Genomic DNA, 27,232 nt, shown 5'->3' on the forward strand with positions numbered 1-27,232 from the left:
TTTGGGAGGTTTGTATCGATGTCGTTTAATGCATAAAAGGTACTTTGGCGTTTGACAATGAAAAACAAAGATGCTGTAGCAACAGTCGTGTTCAGCTGGACACCATTTCACAGTGTCAGCTACAAGGCAAGATCGACCATTGAAATAGACGGGGATCCAAAAATCAACAGGCATGCGCACACGTTAGACACTTCACAGGGAGCATATGTGTGCACTAGGACACTGAACAGGATCACATGATGTGCTCGTGTACAATGACGTGACGTAACAAGTTCGTTGTCAATGCTCGGTAGAGAATTTCTAATGGAATGTAAATGCCACTTCACATTTTTTTTTCTTCTCACGTAATGAAACCTTGGAAGATTTAAATATAAACGAAAGTATTATATCTGTATATGTACCTAATTCACAAAGCCAATCTTTGCATAAACTTTGATTACAAGTGAACAAAACGAGAGTTTGCGTATGTGCCTGAAGTCTTTTCAAACAGTGGCTTTTAAAACTAACCGCGTTCGTTGGCCTCTGACCGTTGCTAAAGCAGCGACCTCTACATAACCTATTTTTAAAGTCATTGCAATTTTATTTCGCAACTGTTTTTGAATCTAACAATTGCTACAACAGTGCATTGGTGGTCAGTGGCCACAATGCACAGTTTTCACAATTATGAAACAAAATTTCGTCGGAATTTGATCTTCTGAAGTACCAGGGGCTCCAGTATGGTATTATGCGCTGAAATGCATAGAGATTTGAAATTCAGGCGCAAACAGTGCATGACTGATTTGGGCTGTTTGGAACGCACGAATTTTATGAAATGTTTTGACAAGGCTCAATTTTACCAGAACAGTTTCTGATATTTCCAAGGCTCGCATGCCACGCATTCGCGTTAAGCTGGGCGTGTAGCCAGACTGGGATGTTAGAAGCCAACTAATTCTTTCAGAAATCTCTTGCCACTGTAAACGCAAATGCGTGCATGCCCGACCACGACTATAGGCTTCGGATTATCGTGAGAGATAATCCGAAACTCGCTGCGTACCAGAGAAGGCGTAAGGAATAGTTTTGTCTAACCCCTTGGCCAAAGTGGCTTTAACGTCGAAACCATCGCTAAAACCTGCATAATTTAGTTCATGCTGCCGCTGTCATGAGCTGTGCAGCACCTTTGGCTGGTCTTTGGCCGGACAGTGGAAGAACAGAGTTGATTTGGGTTTATGGCTGATGTCCGGGGTATTTCAATATAAAATGTGTAGTGGCCAGCGTTCACTTTTCTCACTTCGTGCGCAATTTAACGCATGACAGAGACACTCCTACGGAAAATAACAGACCAGTGAAAGTTCGTTATCAGCACTGCGTCAAATCAACACACACCATGGCTATGAATGCATAATTGAAGACAGTTGGAAATAACTTGCTAACGTCATTCCGTTGTTTTTTTTTTACAAAATGTCTTTTGCAAAACTAATTTTGGCTTTGAAGGCTTAGCAGGAAGCAAAACGGCGGCAGGTGCAAGGTTTACAATTTCTGTACAATAGCTTGCGTGCGACCATGCACGTCGTGCAATATGCAGACAGAGTCCACATTGTGCAAATATTTGCAAATGTTCTCTTTCGATGCACGAAATGACACCGCCAGCGGTCACATAAAACATACTGGTCACCTTGCTAGTTTCCAGCTATGGGTGCCGCTTGACCATAATCACTATAGTACATTTAAAAAAAAACGCATAGGTTGGCATTGTTTCCTCGATTCACATTGACCTCTGCACATTGCACATGTTCATGTAAGCGTTTCCCACAAAAGTTCGTGACTTCGTCGATGTCTACAACAAGGCAAATGTGATTGTCTGAAGGCAACGTTTGTGCGTGCAGCTGCATGGACGGATCCAAACCATCTGTCCATTCATCAGCTGTCGGGTTTAAAAACTTTGCTCTCTTGCTCAAAGGGCGACTTGCTTTGTATATCTCACACACATGAACACACATACACACTGGCATAAAAACAGCGCATTTTAGTTAATCTTGTGATACAGAGTTGTTCACGATAAAGCCTGTATCCTGGCGAGCTATTTTCAACCGCGTATATAAGGTGGCTCCATTACGAAGGTTACTGACTACAGACACAGCATCGTTTATTTCAGCTCATCAACGCTGTTCTTGCGCTTACAGACAGCGCGGTGAAGATGATGATGAAGCAGCCAGCGACCAGCGCTGGTGCCCATACGCTGGAACGAAAACACGCGTGATACTATTATTGTTCTCAGTGAAAAAAAAAAAACTGTCGCGAAGTGTTCCCGTAATTTATCTACACTCGCGACTAATGTAAAGCTGATATGGTGGCACACACGTAGAGGTGAATATTTCCTGCGCGATAACTCATCGGGGTTTGATTCAGCATTAACCGAGGTTCGTGTTTCAAACGACACACTTCGAAGACCTTCCAGTGAAACGTAGACCGTATCAGCTTAAGCTTAACTGAAGGCAACGGTACAAGGCATAATGATAAGCTGGCGCACTTTCAATTCGCGAGAAATCTTCACATGCTGCTATCATAAAACGAGTTAAAACTGACGCGTTGGTATTCACTGCGTTCCGTTCATCTTAAGCTGAGACGGGTTACACGGTCTGTTCCATGTTCGTTTGGACCCAAGTCATCCATACACCAATCACGGAGTCTCAGCTTGGTTCCTTGCATCCGCTTGGTAAGCAGACATGCAACAGAAACTTCGTCGAGTGCGGCTACATGTTGTTCATTCACAGCGAATAACTGATGCGGCGAAGATCCACAAGCAAGGGTTTTCACGATTGTAGCGCACCCTCGAGTCCAAGTTGAGAACACTGCCCGCGGGCCCTACTGCACTCCCGAGCTCGCTCTCCTCACGGGTCGAAGCTGTTCTCGGCGTCGTTCTGGTAGTCGAAGGGTTCTCTGCTCTCGACCTCGGGGTTGCCGGCCGTCGTGGGGAAAGGCCCCTTGGTGCCCGGACAGTCGCAGACGGGGCAGCCGGCGGTGTTGCGGGTCTTGGTGCACGGAGCGACGCAGCTCTTGAGCTCCTTGCAGGGCTCGCAGCGACACATGCGGCATCCGGTGGCCATTTGGATCGAGGTGCAGCCGAAGCCCTCCTTGGGCACGCATGGCTTGTCGTCGCATGGCACTGCGTCGCAGAAAGACGGTAGAAGGTTCTCATGACTGATTGACTAATTAGCTGAATGCATGTTTGCTTCACTGACTGAATGATCGGTGAGCACATTAGTCTGCGAATGATGACAGGCATTGTATTGGACATTCTATGTCAGATTGGTGGAGGCCGGAAAGCGCTCCTAAAATGACTGACTGATGAATAGTTCGTTAATTAGCTCTTTCATCGTGATACTAGATGCATGTTTGCTTCACTGACTGTTTGATCGGTGAGTACTGTCGGGGACAAAAGTCTCCAGGACGCGTCATCTGGAATGGAAGCTGATAGCTCTGTGATTAGACGCGGGCTGGAGGCCATACTTGACGAGGTCAAAGTCGGACTCGGGTGCTGTGATATGTGCTAGTGATAGCAGGTGATCGCTAAAAAACATGGCAGCTGTTAGCCAAAATCGCTTGTCACGTGTCCTGGAGAGTTTTGTCCACCATAGTACATTAGTAAGTGAATGACGCCAGACATTGGATCGGCGGTTGTGTGTCAGATTGGTGGAGGCTGCAAAGCGCTCCTAAAGGACAGACTGATTAATAGTTGGTTAACGATATGATTAATTGCGTGACTGATTGACTGACCAATCGATCTGTATATTAGTTACACACCGTCACTAGCTAATTACAAGCTGCCTAAACATTTTTCTCTATGCATGACCTCCACGATAGTAGCTTTCATCTTTGCTGTCTCTGAACTGAAGAGCTTCGCTCACCGCATTTGCAGATGGGGCAGTTGTCCGGGTGCTTCACCACTTTGCAGGTGTAGCCGATGTCACAGTTTGGAATGGGTGGGCAGGAGTCTGCACAGAAGAAAAAAAATAGTTTTTCTCCGTTAAGTGTTTCATGATAGCTGTTGGATCCCATATGACCTGTCAACAGCCCACACGGGCCACTGTAAACAAAAGTCATAGGTGTACTTTTTGGCCTGTAAGAGAAAGAATTGGAAACTTTTTGCGACTAATCAGGTATATTTTCCCCTCGCATATACTTCATCTAAAACAAAGCCATAAAGTTTAGGAACCAAGATAGTCCCGTCCTGTTTATATAAACGATCCCCGAATACACCGTAAGGAACTTCACGAGTCCCACAAACTGCATGCCATACAATATGAACAAAAAGGAATACAAAGGGAATAAGCTATCATCTAGCACTCCTTCTATGTACAGAGGGAAACTTACTCCCTTTTTGCACTCCTATAGATGTAATGTTCGTGTTTAGAGCGCACAGAACAGCATTCCGATCAAGCGGAGCGGCGCACAAGTGCGTCGTAAGCGTACTCCAAGTTCACGTCGCTGCGTCGGCATGCAAGGTCGCTATATTTAGCCACTATTTCTCCTTACGCTTAGGCAGCGATCGTACCATACGGGAAAAATCCGCAAAACGAACAAAAAAGTCCAGAGACGAAAAGCGATTAAACCGAGTCTCCTTCATTTCCAAGAAATAAGAGAACGACCGTCTATGTATAAGAGAAACCCTGGGGGACAAAGGAGAGGAAAAGTACGAAAAAGAAACAACGTTTAAAGAAATAAATAAGCGTAGATATAGAGAGAGAGAGAAAATCCGGGGAATATCAGTACGCGCTTCGGGTAACGACGCAACAGGATCTGACTACAGGAAAACAGAAGACTCGCAAACGGGAAAGAAGCCGCGAAGTCAAAGAGGAAAGGAAAAAAAATGCAAGAAACGATCGTTTGTCCACGCCTCGAAGCGGAGACGGGCTCTGCCACGAGTGATGTTGATTACTAGGAGTCGTACGGTACGGGGGCCGGCAGCAGGACTTCCCATCCCATGTTGCTGCTGATTTTCGCGCACTCGAATTGCTTGCCTTCCGCGTATGCCGACATAACCCGGAGATACTCGAGAGCTTTGCGTACGCGGTGTATAGTCTCACGTAATGCGGGTAACACGCATCCCGGAGACGTCGTTAATGTTATGCAGGCTTATACACCGCCCACCGGCTCACGTGAATCTTCGCTCCTCTGGTGTGAAGGTCAATCAATGCGGGCGGAGTAATCGTTTTAGATGGAGGCGACGTGATGATGGTAATACCAGGGTCTCGAAGCAGATATTTGCACCACAGATGGCGAAACATGGTAGGTGTCTCGCGGAGAAAACTTATGATAACCGAACCGCTGGGAAGACTTGCGGCTTGCAACTATGGATGGATAGATCCGTGAGTGAATCTCCGTAGATTTATATTTATTTATATTTATTTATACACACTACCTACAGCGCTACATCGTTTTTTCCGGCTGTCATCTACATGAACTTTGAATGATTTACTTCGGGTGGAGGGGTGCAGAGGGTGGGGAATTTTGCTTTGCAGTTTACTAAGCCGCATGTCTCGAAGCATGCCTTTGTAACCCCTACGACTGCGTTTGACGCTTAGCGATATAGCTGTGCTGGAGGCGAAAAGATAAGAGACGACAAACTACGTTGCTCCACTAAACATTTTTGAACAGCTTGCATAGCATACTCGGCTACACCCAAACTTGACAAGCATGAATCGAATATTGATTTTTATGTCAGGAAGCGGTGAGCTGTGCCAGTGCCTCCCTCGGCTGCGGCAGAGAGAATAATGTGAATCGAAGAAAATCCAGCAAAACATGAATTCATCCGCTCTTTCTTTCACTGGTGCTCGTGCTGTCGCTAATGAAAGGACTAACAATTAGTTCTACCCTTCACACTGCTACATCAGCCTCTTCTACTCGTGGCCCCTTGCAGCAGGACTTGTGTACGGTTCCGAAGAGTCAGGCCTTCTGTAGAACACTGCGTTCTATTTTATATGCACTGACTTCAGCGATGTACACCCCTTATACACAATGCACAGCCCTCCCCAGCGTTCCAAACCTAGTAAAGGAAACAGGAGCTCTAATCCTCCCCACTCCAATGGTTAGAACATCCATGGATGCTACAGGAGCCCCACTACATGGCATGTAATAATCAAACAACATGGTCTCTATACTTTTCACAAAGACTGTAGCTCCCTTAACCTTTCTCTCAGCCTTGGCAGGCTGAGCATAAAGTAGCACACCCCGTAGATCACTGTCACCGCTACTGCAATCAATCAATGAGCATTTATTTCACCAACAAAGTGTACAGGTGGTGAAATGGCGTCAAAGACAGTCTGCAAACGCCTACGCATCTGCGCAAAATGCCTTCGCGGTCTCTTCGTCGCGTGATTCCTGTAGACGCTGTTGCCGGATGCCGGAAAATGCCGTGGACGGCAGAACAGGGACGTCAAGAAAAAAAGAAGAAGATATAAAAGAGAAAACGAACAAGCGCCCAATGAGATAGCGTTACGCCACTTCACTCCGTCCGGCTTGTGGCCTAGAGTACACAAGCTGCCGGCAGCTGTCCTGCGCTGAATAAGACGCAAACGCGCTTGCAGAAGAGAAAAAAAAGAAACAGAAAAGAGGACCCCCCTGCGACTTTGGCAATCGCTTCTGGGAGACTAAGAACAGCTACAGCACACCTCAAAGCTCGCGAGCTGAAAAATCGAGCTTTGTGTTTGCCGGGGCAGCCAAGAGGAAAATGACTGCGTCGCAAATACGCTGCCAACGTAGGAGAGTTCTCGAACTGTGTCTGAGTGTTGTTGTTTTTTTTTTGCTCCCTTTCTTTTCACTTTTTTTATCTAATCAAGACGCGCAAATAACCCTGTTGACCTCGCCGCGAGAGGCGTGGTTGTAATCTAGTTGGCACAGCCGCCGATTTCTCTCATTTGCAAACTAAATGTCGGGAGATCAGCGGCTAAGACAAACGGCTAATGGGTGCGAGATCGCAGATAGCATTGTTCGCCGTTTAGAGCCAACTGCATTTAGCTGGGCCGGCGCCAAATGCATAAACGCAGGAGCACAAACTTAATTGAATTGTGAAAAATGGAAAAGCGACACCCGAGGCTGTAAAACTCGGCGTGGAGGAAGGTGTCGGAGAGATTTAAGTGGCAAGGATTTTGTAACGCGTGCCAGAATCACAATACACGGTTGTTTTTTTTTTTGCATTTGATTCCGTGCTGACTTGCGGTTACCACGGCTGGTGGTGAATCCGCGAACTTTCTCTAAACTTCAGAATCTCATACCCACTCAGCTTCCCCGCGGCAGGTAAAGGAACAGTTTTTTGCACGTACTGGAGAACAACGACGTTTGGAAAACTGATGTCATGCAGATCTCTCTTCACATCGCCACAACCCTGAGCCGAGCACTTGATACGTTGTGCGGCTGTGTTTGTATACCAACATGTGCGAGCAGTCGTGCTTTACGGATGGAATGACGAGAATAAGTCAGAAAGAAAGACGTCCAATTCCTCCTGCACGTTAAATGGGGGAGCACGAGATGTAAGTTTTAGCTGGGTCGCAATTCGTGGACGTTTCTATAGAACATGACAATGTCACAATAAGAATAAAATCCCCCCTCCCCGTAAACTCTTACTTTCCCACTGAACATCTTTGAACGAGAGCCATCTGTCGGTGCTTTACGTCGTTAAAAAGATGCAGCGACTGCGCTTCCAAGAAGTCGCCTCCTCCGAGGAACTAATATTTGCAGAAATTCACTGCAACAAAATTTAGAACCGGGGGCATACGTACGGAGTCATTTCTTACTACACTATTCTTATTACAGAAAAGGGTGATTCTAACAGCATGTGCTTAAGCAGTTGCACTACATGTTCCACCCTCCTAAGAACCGTATATAATGTACAGCTCGAATGCGTGCCTCAAGCAGTGCTTTCAGGCAGTCCGTCTCAAAATGCAATGCGGGAAAGGTCCAAGTGTCTTGCTTCCTTCAGCGCCACGTGTACGCCTCAACTGTTCGCAGTGTAGTGAAACGACGAGCAACTTTTAAGGTGCAGTGTCATATGGGACATTTAGAAAGCAGAGAGAACGCCCAGAACCACCGCAGGTCAATACACTGCTCATGAATTTCTACGACACAGTGGTTCTTCTACCAGGGTGCTTCACTTGCAACTGTTGGGAAAAATAGTAACAACCGAAACGCTGTTTGTGAGAAACTAAGACGTCCACGATGCTCCGCGCCCCGACGTATTAGCCAGCTGACGTTCTTAAGCGGAAGCCCCTGGCGAGGTCCAGGGACTCAACTAAGCAGCGGTATGTGCAGCACATTGCTCGCGTTGGATGCAAGCAGGGCATGCAAAGTCTGTTCCGGTTATGCGTAAAACCATGCGAAGCCCCCAACTTTGCTCCCACGCACCGGCGAAGCGGATTTAGCCACCCCCGCTGGGCATGTTATTGTTTTTAACGGATGTACCGTTCATGCGCCGAGCTAGCAGCCTGACGCGCTGCACTGTAGGCAGGTCACAAAACCTGCGAATCTATGCTAGGTAAATAAGTTCTCTAGTTACTCGTTCTTTTTCTCGAATCCAGGTGCCGCCCTATTCTCTCTAGTCTTCCAAATTCGATGACGGCAGTCGTTTTTGTAACTTCAATTCAGACATCCCTGACCGCTATACTAGTTGTTAAGATATGCAAGCAACATGCAATTCGCTGGCTGCAAGCTGTGTTGTTCTTTCTTCTGTTCGGTCAAACACCGAATGACACATTTTCCTCTAACTCATCCGAAAACCGAGCTCTTACCCGGGAGGTTCACGTGCAGTTACCCGGGAGGTTCACGTGCACTTACCCGGGAGGTTCACGTGCACTTACCCGGGAGGTTCACGTGCACTTACCCGGGAGGTTCACGTGCACTTACCCGGGAGGTTCACGTGGTCGTTACAAAACCGCTGAGCCAGCGAAAGTATGGGAATTCAAACACTCTACCTCCCTCAAAAGGAGGAGAGTGGTTCGCCTCTAAATAAGGTATGACTGCAGTATTCGGTTGTCGGAGCGGTCCTCTCCCATAACCACGGGGACCAGTTGTACGGCTAACCTGCGTACGAGGCTCGCCACTTCACTATCACGCGACCTCTGAGAAAAAAAGAAAAAACAAACACGGAAGAACGGGAGACGTCGTGCTGTCGTGAGTCACTTCCGTCCGCAATGTGCGAAATCGTACGCAAGAGCTTTGTCTCGGGGATTCATGTTCCTTTCACTCGTGCTCTCTTTCCCACTTCAATGCCAGTCAGGAATAAAGAAAAATGGCAACGCTCTGATTGCCAGGTAGACGTATACAGTGCACTAAACAGAAAGGAGTAAAAAGGTCGTAAGCTATCCTCTAGTGCAGTCCCTTTTAACTACCATACAACTGTATATGTGTTTGGAGTGTGCGCTTCGGTTATGCAAGGTTTCAGTGTGTTGCACAACCGCCTCCACGGAAGCGACGCAATAGCGAGCGCATACAGCGCGTTATGCGGTTTCTGTAACGCATGGACGGCTTCTCTCACCTCGACGTTAACTGCAAGTCACACTAGTTAAGGGCCTGTTTCTGCGTTTATTTATTTTGATTTATTTTGCCTGTGAGTATAGGGGCTAGGTTGGATAAAGGCGATGTGTCAGAGCGCAGAGCCAGCCGTGTGTGATGTGCACGTGAAATGTTCAGCCTAAAACAGGTGTGCATTCTCTGCCGTCACAGTTCAGAAGCAACACCTGCCAATATTACGCTTGAAATGTTGTTTCTTTTTTTAACGGTATTACGAGACCCGCTCACAAAGCCGCATCAGAAGCGCTCGAGAAGAACAGCGCACAACTGGCGAGTGGGGATTTAGTGCATGCAGTCGCGGAGCGGGTGAATGAAAAAAAAAAAGAGTAATAGTTTGGTGGCTGAGAGTAAGACTAACAACAACAACAACAACAACGGAAGGCGCTGAGGAATTTTGCTGCAACGACGTGATCATGGTTGGCGCAAGACAGTAATAACGGGGCGCCAAAGAAGAGTGCTTCGTCCAGCAGAGCACTCGGCTGAGTCCAGCCACCCCACCAACTCAGTGCAAAAATGTAGCGCCTTCTCAGGCTCGAGGTCTGGGAATATCTGGACACTCCTTAATCCCAAAGCCGCCATCCCGAAAGAAGCCTGGTGGCGGCACTGGTTGTCAGGGTTTCGCCAGGAATTGGATTTAGAGGGGGGAGGGGGTCTAAATTTCTAGGGGTGCTGAGGGTACAGAAGAGCCGGTAGCCATTTTTGGTAGACATGAGTGTAAAAAAAATTATATCGTTAAGAATTAAGAGGTGCCTTCAGAAAAATGAGGGAGTGTGTACACCAACAAAAACCACCCCACCCCTTCCTCAGGGGTTGCGCAGGAAATTACTGCTGGTTGTCTATTCACTTGTCCGACCACCAACCCCTGCTAGACTCGTGAGCATGCCATCACAACCAACACTAGGCTTTCAAAATAAGAACCCCAACCTTCATGGAAAACCTACAATAAAGTTTTCTCATCCTCTCTCACTGTCAGCGGCTAATCGAAACGCGCATTCGCTACTTCGGCGATTTATGTCCGGTAATCGCCAGAGTACGTTCCCCTCCAGCGCCAGTAGAACGCAGTGCATATCGCCTCTGGCAAGTGCCGGAAGCGCTCCCTGATTCAGCCCTGCACCGTGACGAGTTCCTTCACGGTCCACAGCCGCGGCGGTGCGCGGCCTGCCAGCTTTTGTCGCCCACTGAAGATGACTGGCACTGCTTCGAGGAGTTGACACATGCGGCACGCACTCCTCCAACCACGCACATCCGACAGCCGGGCCTCTCGCTCCACGAGTCGTTCAAGCGAGAACTCCGAGGAAAAGCCTTCCGGAGTCACGTATCCGCACACATACACACACACGGTCTGAGGCGCTGCAACGGTGTCGTCACAAGCTCGGCACGCGTGGAAGGAGAGAAGAGGGATCATCACCGACTCCGTGGCAGACTCGGGCAGTCGCGTCAAGGAAGCCGTCGCCGAAGCGAGACAAGGCCTTGACGGAGAAATGACGGGGGCGATATGCGGCTCTGAGGTGCATGTTTTATGCAACCTCTGTGCGGAATCCTGGGCGGTGCCATTCTGGTTCGCACCTATAGCTCTTTGGCCGCGGCATCGTTTCTGATGCTGTCCTCGATCGTGTCTCCGAGTGTGCAAGTGCGTGTTCCGCCTGGCTGAAGTATGACAGAGCAGTTCCGCAAAGGAGGAATTGTGCAAGCATTTCTCGACGCGGTATAGTCTGTCCGTCTGGCTTCGTGTATGGCACTCGATTAAACTACGAGCCTCTGCTACTTAATACAAACTGCAAACAGGTCTGCAGTTACCTTTCAGGTTGTTTCCGTGTCAAGGACAAGTGTAAGGCGACCCGTCTAATACCCCTGTCACAAGGGCATTTCTAAGGTCCTCGAACCGATAGTCTATCGACTCAAAGGCGATCGAGTGCTGCTACACGGGCAGTTTCAATGGCCATCGAGTCAATAGTCTATCGAGTCAACGGAGCAGCGCGGAACTCTATCGAGATTTTGAAGGCCTTCGAGCGCTGCCCAAGGTTTCTAGCGTTGCTTCGAGCGGCGCCAAGCGCAATTTCGTACACTATACATTCGCGGTACAAAAGCATGAACAAACATTATTCTCCTAAATTTTAACGCAAGCAGTCTGTACAATAATTTTAAAATTGTATCAGTCTGGCTTAAAGCGCATTAATTTTATACTCTCCATCGCAGAAGACGGAAACGCCAGCGGTATAAGCGTTGCCAGAGCGCTACAAAACTACGACAGCAGATCCTGCAAAAGGCAGTGTCTGTCAATTAAGACAACACAACTGGCCTTTAATAACAACTGAATATACCTCCTGTGACTCCAAATAAGGGTATTTCCGCATTTGGTATACATTTATAAAATATTTTTGTTGTTTGCGCAAAATCGAATGTAGCGATTGTGGCGCCACACAAGCTTGGCGTAAGACACAAGAACCATTTCAATAGCCATTGAGATTTGCCGTGTAGCAGCGATACAACTCATTCGAGTTCGATGGCGATTGAGAATTTCGAAGACCCTCGACTCGATGGTCATTGAAACTAGCCGTGCGACAGCGGTATAAGTTACTGTCAGTAAGCGATCTTCCGCGTAAAGGCTTGAAAGCACTGCGGTTTCACGGCAGAAATACTTTGGCTCGCAAGTCGTCCAGTTAAGACAAATGAATGTTTCCTGTCGCCGTCCCCGTTCTACATAACTGGAAGGCAAGAACCGCTTCCTCTAATTACTGGCTGCAAACGACTGCAAAGCTTATGTGTTCGTCCTCGTCTTTTTGCACTGCTTCCTCTAGCCATGTAACAAAACCAACAAGCCCAAACTATGACCTTATAAAGCCTAGCTGGTATAATAGTATGGTATGCTATGTAAGATTTTCACGCATAAAGGCTGCATCTGGGCAATGAGGACGCCGCAGGGCAGATAGGTGGTTAATATCGACCACATGTGGTTATTTAACGTTCACTGACACAGCATAGCACACTGGCGTTTTCGCATTGCGCCTGCGTTGAAATGTGGCCATCAAGGCGGGGATTCGATCCCTCGACCTTCGGCTTACCAGCTGAACACCATCGCCCTTGAGCCAACACGGCCGGTACAGAATCAGTCGTGGTGACCACTGATTCAGTGCAGCATGGTCACTGATAAATGTGGTGCCAGACTTCTCATGTTGACCTAGTCTGTAAGTATGAACACGGCTCGTACCGATAAGAACGAAGTAGTAACTTCGAAGGGACTGACTTGAGGAGAAGAAGAAGAAGAAGAAGAAGGGACTGAACCTTGGCCAATCCTCCTGCGTGTGTATATGCCATGCTTACTGAGAAGAAGAAGAAAAAGAAGAAGAAGAAAAAGGAAAAGAAGAAAAAGAAAAGAAAAAGAAGAAAAAGAAAAGCAGAAGAAGAAGAAGAAGAAGAAGAAGAAGAAGAAGAAGGGACGAACGAAAGCTGCCTCGTCTTGAAGCGCAGATTCCTTACGCGTACAGCAACTCAAGAACATTGGCTGAGTGACTGTGACATAGAAAACTCAGAATTATAAGCACTGAAATTGTTTTCCTAGCATTTCTTATAAGTGTCATCATTTTGATGCTAATGCGTTGCTTTTCCAGTAAGTGACACATTTTGATGATAATTCGTCGGTTCATTCATATGAGATGTCCTCGCTATTGTTACTGTCACCACTGATTTCTCACACAGGCCATGAAATGGTCACCACATCACACTTTGCCATCTCTTTGCTCACAGCCGATGTCAACGTACTCGCGTTCGAGGACGACGGCTTCGATCGTACCGGCTCTTCGAACCTCGTCTTGATCTGTTGTCCAGAAGGACGGCTTTCTTTATCTGGTTTAACAGTCGACGCGCGCGGATCGATGATATCGAGTAATGGACGCATTGCTCACATATCACACGACCCGTGTGTAATCTCTGAAACGCTGTTTTCGCGATGGTATACTACCAAGACTCTCTTCGGTGCAAAGGCGGCAATTTTAGGCCGATATCCCTGCTATTGGAGAGTGTCTCGATATCAAGCTTGTGAAGATGAGGGTTGGACATGCGTGAACAACAATTCTGTACAAAAGCATTTTTGAAAGGGGAGAGATTATCAACGTAATTGTTTTCATATAATGTAAGAGTTCACTATATCAATCAAGATATCCGCAGATCTCCTGCCGGCAGACTTGCATTTTTTTGCTATTAATGTTTTTTCTGCACTAAAAAGCGTTCCCCATTGGTCTTCTACTGCAGTCTTCTCTGCTCGCGACGCGAGCAATAGAAAAACTTTAAAAGATTTTGTTGCACATCGGAAGAATGGACTATTACCTTCAACATTTCCGTAACATAGCTTACAGTTTTCAAATATTCGAAGTTTTTGTCCAAGAATGTTGGACGTGATGAAGTCATCGTTGACAGGTGATCGTACATAAGCAGTGAGATCGAATTTTGCGCATCTAGAAACTTTTGACCTCGACAGTACGTTGTCGTCTTCGGCGCGCACTCCACGCCACCGAAATGCAGCTGTGATCGTTACAAGCATTTTCAGATGTGGACGTACTGATCGCATGAGTGGTTCATGCTATTAAGAAACTACATTATTTGTCCCACTAACCGGCCATCCATTTGCAACTTCCCTGAACGTTTCCTTTTTATTTAAATGCAAAAAAAAAGAAAGACGCTGGAGAGAAATATGACTAGCGGCGGCTGCGTTTTTATGGAGGAAAAACGCTAAGGCGCCCGTGTGCTGTGCGATGTCAGTGCACGTTAAAGATCCCCAGGTGGTCGAAATTATTGCGGAGCCCTCCACTACGGCACCTCTCTATTCTTCCTTTCTTCTTTCACTTCCTCCTTTATCCCTTCCCTTACGGCGCGGTTCAGGTGTCCAACGATATGAGACAGATACTGCGCCATTTCCTTTCCCCAAAAACCAATTTTAAAAAATTAAAAAAAAAACGCTGGAGACGTAGCGAAGGCTGCCGTTAACCGCGTTGCACGCTGTAGGCGCAACGAAGCCAGATTTAAACACGCGCATCAGCGAGTTCCGTTCATGCAAATGCGTTGCCGGCGGCGGCTCCTATACAAAGGGCCCAGGAGATGACTTTCTGCGTGGCTCAAGCACGTAGCACGCGCTGAGGGCGTTTCCCGGTGGTCCTTGCGTAACGGCGCTGTGTCGCGTCGCGGTGACGTGTTGGCTGAAACGCAGTTGCCTCTATCCATATAAGCAAACGATGTGTCTACCCCTTTGCAACTACGTCACCTCATTAGCAGATTCTTTGCGAGTCCTCTAGCTGTATTCCTTCCGGGCGCGTCTGTAAGTGGAATTAGGGCTACAGAGAAGCAACTTTCTGGTGCCAACGAGCGCGGATGCTCGCGCATACTTCAGCGGAGACCCTTGAGGGTTATGCATTCCTCTATTTGGCAGAGAGTATGCATCATCCTGGAATCGGGGGACACTTCACGGTTTGAGTATGTGAAGAGCGTTGAGTGGGGCTCCATTGGCCCCGAGTGTGCGGGTTAATTGCCCGCAAAACAAGGTAGCGCTCCTTAGAAAAACTGCTTCAAGTTTCAAGTTTACTTTATTTGCATCATAGATGTGGGTAAGTCCAGGTAAAAAGTGATCGCAGATCACTTGAGTGACCCCCGGACCCCCATTTACATGGCGTACAGCAGGAAATATGAGTACGATGTAAAAGATTGCAAACATCGGAAGATCGGCCAACACTACAGACAAAACGTTTTACACAGAGACACAGATATACATTCAAAACATTTCTACATAAAAAAAAATATATATATACTGAGGTAGCGCTTTATTGCTTATGTAAAGGCGGCTTTAATTTCGCGCAGGCTGCTTTTTGAAATATCGACATTCATCGACTGTAATTGGTTTAATAATTGCGGCATATTGTAACCTAACATTTGATTCCCATAGTTGGTGCGGCAAAAAGGAATAAACCATTTTTCGGTATTGCGCAGGGTATAAGCCAGCCGGTACAGTTTGAGTGAGGAAAGTCATGTCTAGAAACCCGCGATTATTATATTGTAGAGATTTTTGCATCTGGTTGCTAAGCGATATTGGTGCAAGCTATGAACTGGTATAATCCGGCAGTGTGGAAATAGCACTAGCAGGCGTTCGCATCGTGCCAAATGCGTTCATATCCACTCACCTTCGGAAAGATATTTGTTGACACTCCACACTCGCCTGCTACTTTCTGTGCAGTGTTTAGTTATCACCAACAACCTGAGTGCACCCACTGCGGGACAAAGGCCTCCCTCATAATTCTCCTGTTAACCCTGTCCTGTGCTAGCTGCGGCTACGTTAGTCCCGCAAGCTTCTTAATCTAACTTTTTGCCGCCCCATGCTAAGTTTGCCTTCTCTTGGAATCAACTGTTACCCTAACGTACCATCGGTTATCTTGCCTTCGCAGTACATGCCCTGGCTGTGCCAATTCCTTCATCTTGATATCGACCGTGACGTCATTAACTCGGGTTTGTTCCAACTCCTCGGGGGAAAAAATATTAAAAGTTTCATGTCTTATTCACTCGGCTCCCTTCCTTGCTTGATCGCTTACTAATCGACTTTGTCGCCCAGTCAATGATATCATCCACTCATTTACACGCTCAATCACTCCTGCACTATCCATGTATGTTCACTCAATAGCCAGAAGAAAAGCAATTGGAGAGGACACTTAAGCTCCGCCTAAAGGCTATGAAGCGATAGCGTAGTGGGTAAGGCTTTCCATTATGAGCAATTTGGCACCTCTGAGCGTATTTTTAATTTTTTTCTATTGTCTAAATTAATTAATTTATCAGTTAAACACTCTAAATTTTTCTAATTAGCATAATAAAGCATTGATTTTCATTCTGAGCATTTTGACACTTTTGAGCCCCTTTTTTCCATTTTTACTTATTTAATTTAAATTAATAAATTAATTAAACGATTTCATTAACTCGTCAACGCCTATTACACACCAACCAATCATCAATCACTGGAACCACAAAGCACTGTGATACGATTTTTTTTTACGCAGCCCCGATTAATTCCGACACGCCGCAGCCGCGGTGGCTGAGTGGTTATGGCGCTCGGCTGCCGGCCCGAAAGACGCGGGTTCGATCCCGGCCGCGGCGGTCGAACTTCGATGGAGGCGAAATTCTAGAGGCCCGTGTGCTGTGCGATGTCAGTGCACGTTAAAGAATACCAGGTGGTCGAAATTTCCGGAGCCCTTCACTACGGCGTCTCTCATATCCTGAGTTGCTTTGGGACGTTAAACCCCTATAAGCCATAAGCCATTTCCGACGCGCGGTGCCGACTACTACTACGCCGACGGCTTTTCGACCGAATGAGCTGTATACGCTATCGCGTAAATACATAGGTTGGTAATTCTGACTAACTTTCGCAAGATATTTAACCACAATTTCATCGGCCGGAAGCCTCAGTTGGTCAGGTCAGTCACAGTTGCATTTCGAGCTCCGACACTTCGTGCGGGTCTACTTATTAAGTACCGCCTATCTGCGTTTCAACACGGCGCGTTGTCTGCCTTGCTTGGGCAGCAATGTCTCCTAAGACCATTGCGCACAAGCGAAGGAATTCCTTCCTTCTTGCCCGCCTTCTCCCTTCCTTTGCCCGTTGATCCTCGTCGACGATTACGGGTTCCCAGCGAGCGTCGCGCTCGACGTAGCGTGAAACAAGATGCGACGCACGTGTGTGTGCTCTGCAGTTGCGCCGAAATGTGGGAATCCTGCTGCTTGAAATTCCACCGCGAACGGGCACCCAGCAGCGAATAACCCTCTCCGATGCGAGCTGGGCGCTAAAAAAAGAAACCAGACTGGTGCGGGAGTTCCAGGAACTTTTCCTGCTTGACATTCCGAGTTACGAAGCCGGGAACATTCCCTGTTTGTAGCCGTGACGCGAGCGCGTACGATTTCGTTATTCGTTTAGACCAGGTGGTCCTTGTAGGACATAAATGAGGCCGTTATATTCGAAACGGGAGTTTATCAGTGGCGTGCGCACCTAAGCAGTCTTTGTGCAAGAAACTGACTAGACCGTGGTAATAACAGTCGGCAAAGCGTTTTACATGTGTTCTTACCAGTTTGGCTTTTCGCCGACAGCGTACGACGACAGAAAGCTACACCTGAAACTGGCGTGTGCAAGGCTCCCGCGTTGAACTAAAGTTACTGCCGAAAAATTGTGGACGCCGATTAAGCCTTGGAACACTTTTCATCATTGATGAAGTCGAGAGTGTGACGGAATCCCGTCTGGCCGGGGGGATACATTTCAAAACAAAGAGACGCCGACCAGTAAAACGAAAAAAACGTTTTACTCGTCGGCGTCTCTTTGTTTTGAAACTTTTCATCATTACATTGAGAATTTTCGCGAGATATTTTCATAACATTGTCACCAATTAAAACGCTAAATTATTCATAGCTGGGGGTGGGGGGGGGGGGGGGCACTTAGGTCTTTTTGGACGTAAACGTGTAAACGATGTCCGTCGAACCACGGTTACGGCGGAAAATCAGAGACCGTGAACAAGCATTTCCGCTGGATAGACCCGACAGCAGAGAATTATAAACATACGTTTGCGCTGCCGTTGATGTAAGGAAATTCACTAAGGGCATGGCCATTGTTTTGATTTATACAATAAATCTTCTAATATAGAATTATAATACATGTCTTATATAATGTTATAAATTACATTGTGAATATTCTACGTCATAATACGGTTTCCAACATCTAAAAGACATGAATGCCAAGAAAAACGTTCGAAACGCGATTTACATAGTTTACAAGACGCTCCTGCATTTTTAAACATCCAAAAATAGAGCTGGATAGACTGGTGTGTGAGCGTTATGAAGATAACCTCTCGGCAGGTATTCGAAGTTTTATTTTCAGTGTGGAGGATGTTTTGGAAGCGTTTATAGAACCAATTCAACAAATCCCACAAGAAGACGCGTCACAGCAGAGGCACTATCACCTGAGTTACAGCAGCAGTCTACTGGTTCGGCAGTTAGGCACGTTTTAAAATACCCAGCCAACAATTTACGCGACACGAAGGATATTTCCTGCCGAACATGCTGTAGCTTTGGGTTTATGCCGATCTCTAGCATCAACCTTTAGCCGTAACAAACTTCCACTGACCTGGTAGGCTCGGATAAAAGGGCAGTTGAGAGGCAAGGCCCAAGAGAGGGCCACGCACAAGAACCCACAAAAGGTTACCTGGACAGAAAGGTCGACATGCGTTAGGTGGTGGGCATCTCGAGAAAAAGAGTAAAACTAAAAATCGCCCTACCCGCACCGCCCGTGGCACAACGGGTTTAAAGCAATTTAATGAACGCATTGACGCACGAAGCAATGAAAAATATTTCAACGTAGAAAAAGAGGAACAGAAAAAGGTGACCTATCATAGCGAAAGCTGTCAAAGAAAGGCCAGGCTCAGGGATGTTTACTGAATTCTTATTGTGAAATAACGAATAGTAAATGCGTTTGGTAATTGTATTTAATTGTTCTGGACTTGCACTTGTATTTTAATTAAAACAAAAATCAAAATAAATGCTAGACTAAATAAATTTAAATATTGAAAAGAAACTGTCAATAAATATGGACAATGTACGAGCTTTGCCTTATTGATTATACAATAGTTGTAAGGTCAAAATAAATTAGCTGCATGATTTTAATTGAATATACGTTATACAAATTCTTCGGGGATACGGTTGCCGCAGTTGGGACAGGGCATGGTTAATGGGAGAGATATGGGGGAGGTCTTTGTCCTGCCGTGGGCTTAGTCGAGCTGATGATGATGCAGATGTATTATACAATAGGTACAGAAAGAATCTTACGAGAACTGTGACTTATACAGTATGCCTACTGATTGCTTGATTATACAACAGTTATGGACAATCAAATAGTCAGCATACTGTACAACTATTGTGTGATCAAACAGTCGAAGTCGATCAGCAGACTGTACATGTCATGGTTCTTATCATTTTCCTTTTGAGAACAGTGCAAACAACAGCAGTAGCTTGAATAATCAGTGCAAAATAACACAACCTCGGTAACGCGTAAGGCGTGTGAAAATAGAAAAGCAAAAACAATCAGCTCAGCAAAGAAAAGAAACTCACTTAAACCATGGACAGAGAAACTGTACCACCGGCCCCATAATTACACGACACGCTCTCCAAACCAGGTCGCACCCCAAAGTATAAACAAAAAAATAATATGTGCCACGACGATGTCGCCGCATCGACCGTGTGGTAAAAGCCCGGACAGCGACCGAGAAATTCCAGTGACAAACAAACGGCCGACAGCGTAAGGTCGCGCGTTCGAATCGCGTCAGATCGGCGACGCGATAGCTATGAGGCGGTGTTTTGTGGCCGAACGCATTAACACCCTGCGGCACTTGATTGGACGACACGGGGAAAGCTCCTTCGAGACCAACGTCGTTTCGTTTTCTCGTGATTTCTATAATTCTCTGCAGTCCTTTCGCTACACCCCTAGGCTGATATTGATTTCAACGAAATAAGACAAGCCCAAAAACCCGCAAAGCATGTGTCCTTTTTTTTTTCTTGTGTGGGATGGTTACAGGTCGGATCAGTCGCTATCAGTTTTGTTTTCATTCTAAGGCGTGGTTCGGGGAAGGAGAATAGGAAAGCGGAGCGAGTCTTGTTGAGCTCTCTGCCTAGAGCTCTCGTTAGCGCAACGTTTTCTTCGAACGCTCTTTTATAAAGACCTGACAAACCTGTGGGCATAGAAAAAGGACGGTCGTTCGTCGAGGGAGACGCTCGAGACGTGACCTGAATACCGAATTGCGTCCTCCTCTCCCCCTCACTCTAACCTCTGTCGAAAAAATAAAACAAATGCACAATGTTGATAAGCGCAGTGCAGACGCCACTGAGGAGCGAGCCCAAAATATGCACCCTGTCGAAGTTCAGCGACGCTTCGCTGAAGAAATCGATCAGAACAACAGGAGCTTCGGCGCGGTTCCACCACCACGAGCTCGTCTGTTGTTTCTTTGCAATCCCCGGGACGTCCGGTGGAATGCTAAGGAAGACCTGTTCCCATTAGTGGCCTTTCTTTTTGGAACTTATCGATAAGAAGGCCACTGTACCCCTTATCAAGTTCTGGATCTCTATTTTACCTCTGTGCCAGTGCTCAGACGCTCTCCGCCGTCCAGACCGAAAGTAGCAGGGCGGTGGCCCGCGGTGACCTGCCCTGTTACCCGCAGTTGACCTCACCCTGGACCCCCGACCGTAAACACATTCTCTTGACTGCGCGCTTTCATTCATTTGTTCAATTCAGTCTTTTCATTTCTTTAGAAACGACAAATGCCTTCGGCAATGCGTGTCTAGAAGCAAGCCTCGCGTGCGCCGGCACCAGGTTGGAGATAGTGATGCAAAGGCGTTCGTTTATGCGTGATAGAGGTCAGTGACCTTTGAGCTGACTACTGGTGCCATCACGTTTGACGAGCGCCAATGGAAGGGGAATGCATGGCTGTACCTTCTCAAGGGTGCTATTGCCTTGTTTTAAGGTGTGCCAAACCAAGCGAACATCTGTTCATTCCTCAGGGAGTTACTTATAACCTAGTCATGTAGGATGCTAGGCCGCATATGCAACGAAGCTTTTTTCTAATTGGCCATCTCCCGCTTGAGCAAGATGTTTGTCATGGTGAAATTATAGCTTTTACAGTTTTTTATCATTTGTGGAGAAATATATTATCTCTGTGAGACCCACCGCAACCCACTAACCTTTGGCCTCTCTAAAGAGGAATAAGAAAAATTGACTCTTCACCAACATCATAGCATAAATTTGCCCCTGAACTCATGACCATGACTAATGCGTAGAGGTCCCATCTCGCCATTTGATGTAGCCGGACGCAGCAGTAAGCATGTTTTACTTAGATGACCAATCTAATCCGATGTGACAGCCGACCGTAAACTACAGGTCGCATGGAGATTAAAAAGAAACCAACCTCCGTCCCTCCCCTTCAAGGTTGCATCTAATAGTAGACAATAAAGTATCCTTCTCGCTATGTAAATTCAAGGTACGATTCCAGTTTCAGATATGGCGCCTTGTCGACTTTGCCAACGCGAGACGGCGATAATAAAGAAATGGCGTTGCATGGAAGTGAACGCTTATAGAGAAGTAAGCACACCATGCAGGAGGAAGAAAAATGGAGAGACCCACACCATGAGAACGGCGAGAGCGCGGTTCTCGCGGAATCTCGATGTGCGGTGAATATAGTATATGTATCCTCGTTCGCGCACGTATGGCTGGCTCAAGGATGTGCGTGTCCCCGGACCGTTTCGCGGAAAAAACCCGACGCAGCGGCCAAGTGCGCACGTAGACATAAGGCGAGAAAGGCAAGGCGAGGGGTGCGCTGGTCGGAACGAACTCGTTCCGAGTCGTCGCTGTTGTCTTTGCGACTGTAGCCGCCGCCTGGTACGGTTCAAGAGGCGTTGTTGGACAGCCGAGACTAGTATTGACTGAGGGCGCATATAGGCATACGTGCACTGGTCTCCATGAATTGGCCTCGTTGCACTAGCGTCATGTACTGGTGTTCACGTGCTGATCTCCGTCCACTAGTGCCCACACTGACTGGTACATAAATTAATTACTGGTGCTAGTACATCGTTGCATTAGCGTTACCTTGTATACTGGTACGGAGAGTACAGCTAGGTCTCTTGTGTGCATTGGTCTAATTGCACTGGCGTATAAACTGGAGCCCATGTGCCGGTCTCTGTGGACTAGTGCCCGCACTGACTGGTACATTGATTAATTACTGGTGCTAGTACGTCGTTGCATTTGCGGTACATTGTATACTGGTACAGAGAGTACAGCTAGGTCTATTGTGTGCATTGCTCTAATTGCACTGGCGTATAAACTGGAGCCCATGTGCTGGTCTCTGTGGACTAGTGCCCACACTGACTGGTACATAGATTAATTACTGGTGCTAGTACATCGTTGGATTAGCGGTACATTGTATACTGGTACGGAGAGTACAGCTACGTCTCTGTGGGCATTGGTCTAATTGCACTGGCGTATAAACTGGAGCCCATGTACTGATCTCCATCGACTAGTGCCCACACTGACTGGTGCATTGAATAATTACTGGTGCTAGTACATCTTTGCATTAGCGGTACATTGTATACTGGTACGGCGAGTACAGCTAAGTCTCTGTGTGCATTGGTCTAATTGCACTGGCGTATAAACTGGAGCCCATGTACTGATCTCCATCGACTAGTGCCCACACTGACTGGTGCATTGAATAATTACTGGTGCTAGTACATCTTTGCATTAGCGGTACATTGTATACTGGTACGGCGAGTACAGCTAAGTCTCTGTGTGCATTGGTCTAATTGCACTGGCGTATAAACTGGAGCCCATGTACTGATCTCCATCGACTAGTGCCCACACTGACTGGTGCATTGAATAATTACTGGTGCTAGTACATCTTTGCATTAGCGGTACATTGTATACTGGTACGGCGAGTACAGCTAAGTCTCTGTGTGCATTGGTCTAATTGCACTGGCGTATAAACTGGAGCCCATGTGCTGATCTCCGTCGACTAGTGCCCACACTGACTGGTACATTGAATAATTACTGGCGCTAGTACATCTTTGCATTTGCAGTACATTGTATACTGGTACGGAGAGTACAGCTAGGTCTCTGTGTGCATTGGTCTAATTGCACTGGCGTATATACTGGCGCCCATGTGCTGGTCTCTGTGCACTAGTGCCCACACTGACTGGTACATTGATTAATTACTGGTGCTAGTACGTCGTTGCATTTGCGGTACATTGTATACTGGTACGGAGAGTACAGCTAGGTCTCTGTGTGCATTGGTCTAATTGCACTGGCGTATAAACTGGAGCCCATGTGCTGGTCTCTGTGCACTAGTGCCCACACTGACCTCCGTGGTATCAGTGTACTGGTGCATTGTTGCATTACTGACTCTCCTTGTCCTTTTATTCCCGCTAGCCGCAGCTCAGGTGCTTCAGGTTTCGGTGCCAGATGCAGCGTCTTGCAACATCTTTTCTTTTCATTGCTATTTTATTAATAAATAGCCACTAACAACAACAACAACATTGAGTACAGTTAGGTTTCTGTGTGCTGGTACCCCCCCTGAACTGGTCTCAGTGAACATGAGATCACCATGTATCAGGTCCCATTAACACATCTCAGTGTGCAGGTCCCAGTGTGCTGATGACCACGCACTGGTTTTCATAAACAGGTCTCAACCTGCTGGTCCTCATGTACTGATGTTCATGTACTGGCACGGGCATGTCAAAGGGCGGACGGATGTGTTAGTGGCGTCAGTAGTGTCGCGCTCCACGGGACAACGGCGAAGCGACATCAACTACGGAGCCCCGCCGCGGTGGCTCAGTGGTTAGGGCGCTCGACTAGTGATCCGGAGTTCCCGAGTTCGAACCCGACCACGGCGGCTGCGTTTTTATGGAGGAAAACGCTAAGGCGCCCGTGTGCTGTGCGATGTCAGTGCACGCTAAAGATCCCCAGGTGGTTGAAATTATTCCGGAGCCCTCCACTACGGCACTTCTCTCTTCCTTTCTTCTTTCGTTCCCTCCTTTATGCCTTCCCTTACGGCGCGGTTCAGGTGTCCAACGATATATGAGACAAATACTGCGCCATTTCCTCCCCCCCCCAAAAAAAAACCCAACCAAACCAACCGACTACGGAGCCTGCCTCCGGCGGGAAGTTTTTTTTTTTTTTTATCTCGGCACTTGCCTAGACGCGAAAAGAGGAATGCCGACACCACAGTGCCAGTGCCCCAGTGACGCCTATCTCCGAAACACGAGCTGCCTACTCGGACGGAGGAAACCAGAAGACAGGAAGCGAGATAGATGTATCAGCAAAGCAAAGCGCACGACGCGTCTATGAGAGCCGATACGACGCTCGGCAGGCGACGAGGAGATATGTAGAGGGCTGGAATCTCCCGAGGAAATGGCTGGGAGCCGTCGCGCACGGAGGGGACGGAAGCGAAGGGGTCATGGCACTCGGCGCCTCTTAGATACTGATACGAGCGTGCTCGAGATGACGTAGACTGACGCTCTTGACACTTCCTGAGCTGCGCGAAGTGCGCACGAACTAAGTGCCCTGCGTCGTTCAGAGCTGTTCCTGGTTTGAAAGGGCAAAGGATACTACAGTTGGTTAGGCAAGCAGCATTCGTGCACTTGTTGGGCTGTTGAGACGTCAGCCTTATCCGGAGTTTTTAAGTGTAGTATCTGATAAAGTGTGTTTTGACAGTGAGTGTTCGATTTACTGGAGAGCGTTGGTGTTTTGTTGCATCTGATTTTTTCCCAAGTCCAGCATTTTCAGATAAAGATTTTGAATATTGGAATACTGTATGATATTGCTGTGGAGATAGTGGAGGTAATGGCCTATTCTTCCGATGGACGGTGGAGCAATTGCCGGCAGAATAAGCAAGGGTAATTCCATTAACCTGTAGCATACAACAATTCAACTCAACCCAACTTCCGATGGGTAATAAGATCTTTCTTTTGAGATTTTGAAGTTTTTCCATCGCTCGCATCACGTATTTAAGACTGCCAGAGAAAATCAGTGGGAAAAATATTTGACAATAGCAAGAACTTTAATAGCAAAAAAATGCAAGGCTGCCGAGGAGCTATCTGCGGATAAATTGTTTGTCATAGTGAATTCTTAGAATACTTGAAAAATGAAAAAAAAAATTGCGCTCATTAACTCCCGTACATATTGTTTTTGTCCAGAATTGTTGGGTATGGACTCCACTCTTATCTTGGTTGTAAAAAGAGTTATGCTATTCTTTAATAAATAGATTATGAATAAATATTTCTCCACAAGTAAATGAATAATTATCTAGCGCTGTCGAGAATTCCTAAGGCTCAAAAGATTATCGGTCAGCAAAGCGTCGCCTCAGTGTAGACTGCCACGATTAAGAACGGTACTGATTGAATTCTTCAAATTTACCTATTGTCTCAGTTTGTCGTCTCCTTTGTATTGCGTTCACGAGCTACGAAGCTCAATTCGGTTGTCTCATTCCTTGTCGTACCCTTAGCTGGTATCTTACGCAGTGTGGCATGTCATTAATTATTTGTATTAAATTTACGAACCACTGAATGATCCATGCGTGAACCAACCAACATAGCTGCTGAATACATGTAACGCATGAAGTTTTATTTTTCAGTGAACCACCGCAGTAGTTTAGCTAAGCAGCTATTGCTGCCCGGTGGTGAGCATAGGTCCGTGGACTCAACTCATGGCTGCAGTTTCGGTCGATTTGAGCGAAATAGAATATATCAGCGTACTAAAATTTCACTGCTCATAACGCTATGACCATTTACTGGTGAAAGTTGTGACGACCGTGCATCCGTGAGTGCTCATGGTTTGTGCGTCATGCTGTTCATTTGGTTCACTGTCTATATGTAATATTCCTTCAATATGAAATCTGGCACGAATCTGCGCGAGCCCTGTCAACTTCCGTCATTTTGCTAGCAGCTGTTAGTGCTGTGAAGCTTTTCGATAATGTTAACATGACATAAAATTTACCAGCAATTTATTTTCACCCCTTGTGTGAACTATGCAGACAATAGTAGCTGCTGAACATAAGACTATGTTGTGGTTTGCACCAACAGAGTTTTGTAACGTGAAGATCGCTGACAACGTGCCGGAGATTGTAGCCTTGCTGCACTCAGAACCACGCAATAACCTTCGAAGTCAACGCTGCCATTACAAATAACCTTTGCGATGTTGTGAGCAAGTACCGTGGTGACAAACTCAGCACACACTGTCTCATGTCCTATGTGAAGCGACACAGAGCTACGCTTCACCGTATGGGGATACGCCATGGCGAAAGCACTGAGAAGTGCTCGGGCAAACAACACACGAGTTCCAGAATTGCGGAAGTAATAGAGGCACCGTGTTAAAAATTAAGTTGGGCTTTTGTGGTGAAACACATAACACGAATAGATACATTTGTCAAATGACCACCACTTCGGTAACAGCGTAATCGCCACATCGCTCGCATTACGGTCGACCCAGCAGTCAACCGAAACCGACAACCATAAGTAAATGGCAAGCGAGTACGCCGGAGGGACACCTTCGATCAACTAAAGCTGCCGAACAAGTTTCACGCGAAACAATCTGATTTCGCTATAGGTTCAAGAGGAACCAATGCTCTCAGTCCCGGAGGAACAAGCTCTCTCGCCAGTGGTATCAACGCTCTATCGTGCATCCTGCGCTCAGTGCCAGGAACGCACAGTTTCCCCCGAAAACGTCTGATCCCGATAAGCCCCGTCCTTGACTCAAACCGAGATGAAGACGGAGGGAGGGCCGGTAAACGAGGTCGGCGTGATACAAGACACAGGCGCGGTAAGAAGCAGACGTCAAGCACACAGCCCCCTGTGGCATCAAACAGCACGGACGTATACTAGAGAGATGCGACGACGCGATTCCAGAAGCCGTCTGCTCACCTGTGGCGTTGTCCGTGCTGTCATCCTGTTCGAGCGCGTGGCAGACGGCCGCGACTGCCAGGCAGCACACGGCAACCAAAGCGCACCACCGGGGAACCGAGGACCTTGCGGCGAGCATCCTGAGCGTGCAACGAGCGGACCTCGAATGCGGCTGGCGAGTCTTGTGGGCCGACTCTCTTTCCCTCGGCTGACGCCGACGACGACGCGGCGCTCGCAACGCGGGCGCCAAAACCCG

General features: G+C 47.1%; 1 protein-coding gene across 2 annotated transcripts; it reads right to left on the bottom strand.

The window, feature by feature from the left end:
- On the bottom strand, positions 1-27,232 carry Pif1B (PFTAIRE-interacting factor 1B). 2 transcript variants are annotated; one of them, XM_077665982.1, is made up of 4 exons: positions 26,998-27,232; positions 18,674-18,751; positions 3,885-3,971; positions 1-3,142 (listed from the first exon to the last, which is right to left on the bottom strand). In XM_077665982.1, exons 1-4 carry the CDS (start codon positions 27,113-27,115, stop codon positions 2,868-2,870), a joined length of 558 nt encoding a protein of 185 aa, XP_077522108.1. In that variant the 5' UTR covers positions 27,116-27,232; the 3' UTR covers positions 1-2,867. The 2 variants fall into 2 exon arrangements, with proteins under 2 accessions (XP_077522108.1, XP_077522109.1); XM_077665983.1 differs by lacking the exon at positions 18,674-18,751 and having other exon boundaries at positions 26,998-27,183.

Source organism: Amblyomma americanum, chromosome 5, assembly GCF_052857255.1.
Source record: "Amblyomma americanum isolate KBUSLIRL-KWMA chromosome 5, ASM5285725v1, whole genome shotgun sequence".
In the NCBI taxonomy this organism is placed as follows: Eukaryota; Metazoa; Arthropoda; class Arachnida; order Ixodida; family Ixodidae; genus Amblyomma; species Amblyomma americanum.

Excerpts from the sequence above, each read along its gene's own strand:
- Pif1B (XM_077665982.1), bottom strand. The coding sequence starts at position 27,115 with ATGCTCGCCGCAAGGTCCTCGGTTCCCCGGTGGTGCGCTTTGGTTGCC. Across the intron at positions 3,972-18,673 it reads CTTTTATCCGAGCCTACCAG|ACTCCTGCCCACCCATTCCA; the intron begins GTCAGTGGAAGT and ends TCTTCTGTGCAG. Across the intron at positions 3,143-3,884 it reads CTGCCCCATCTGCAAATGCG|TGCCATGCGACGACAAGCCA; the intron begins GTGAGCGAAGCT and ends TCTGCGACGCAG.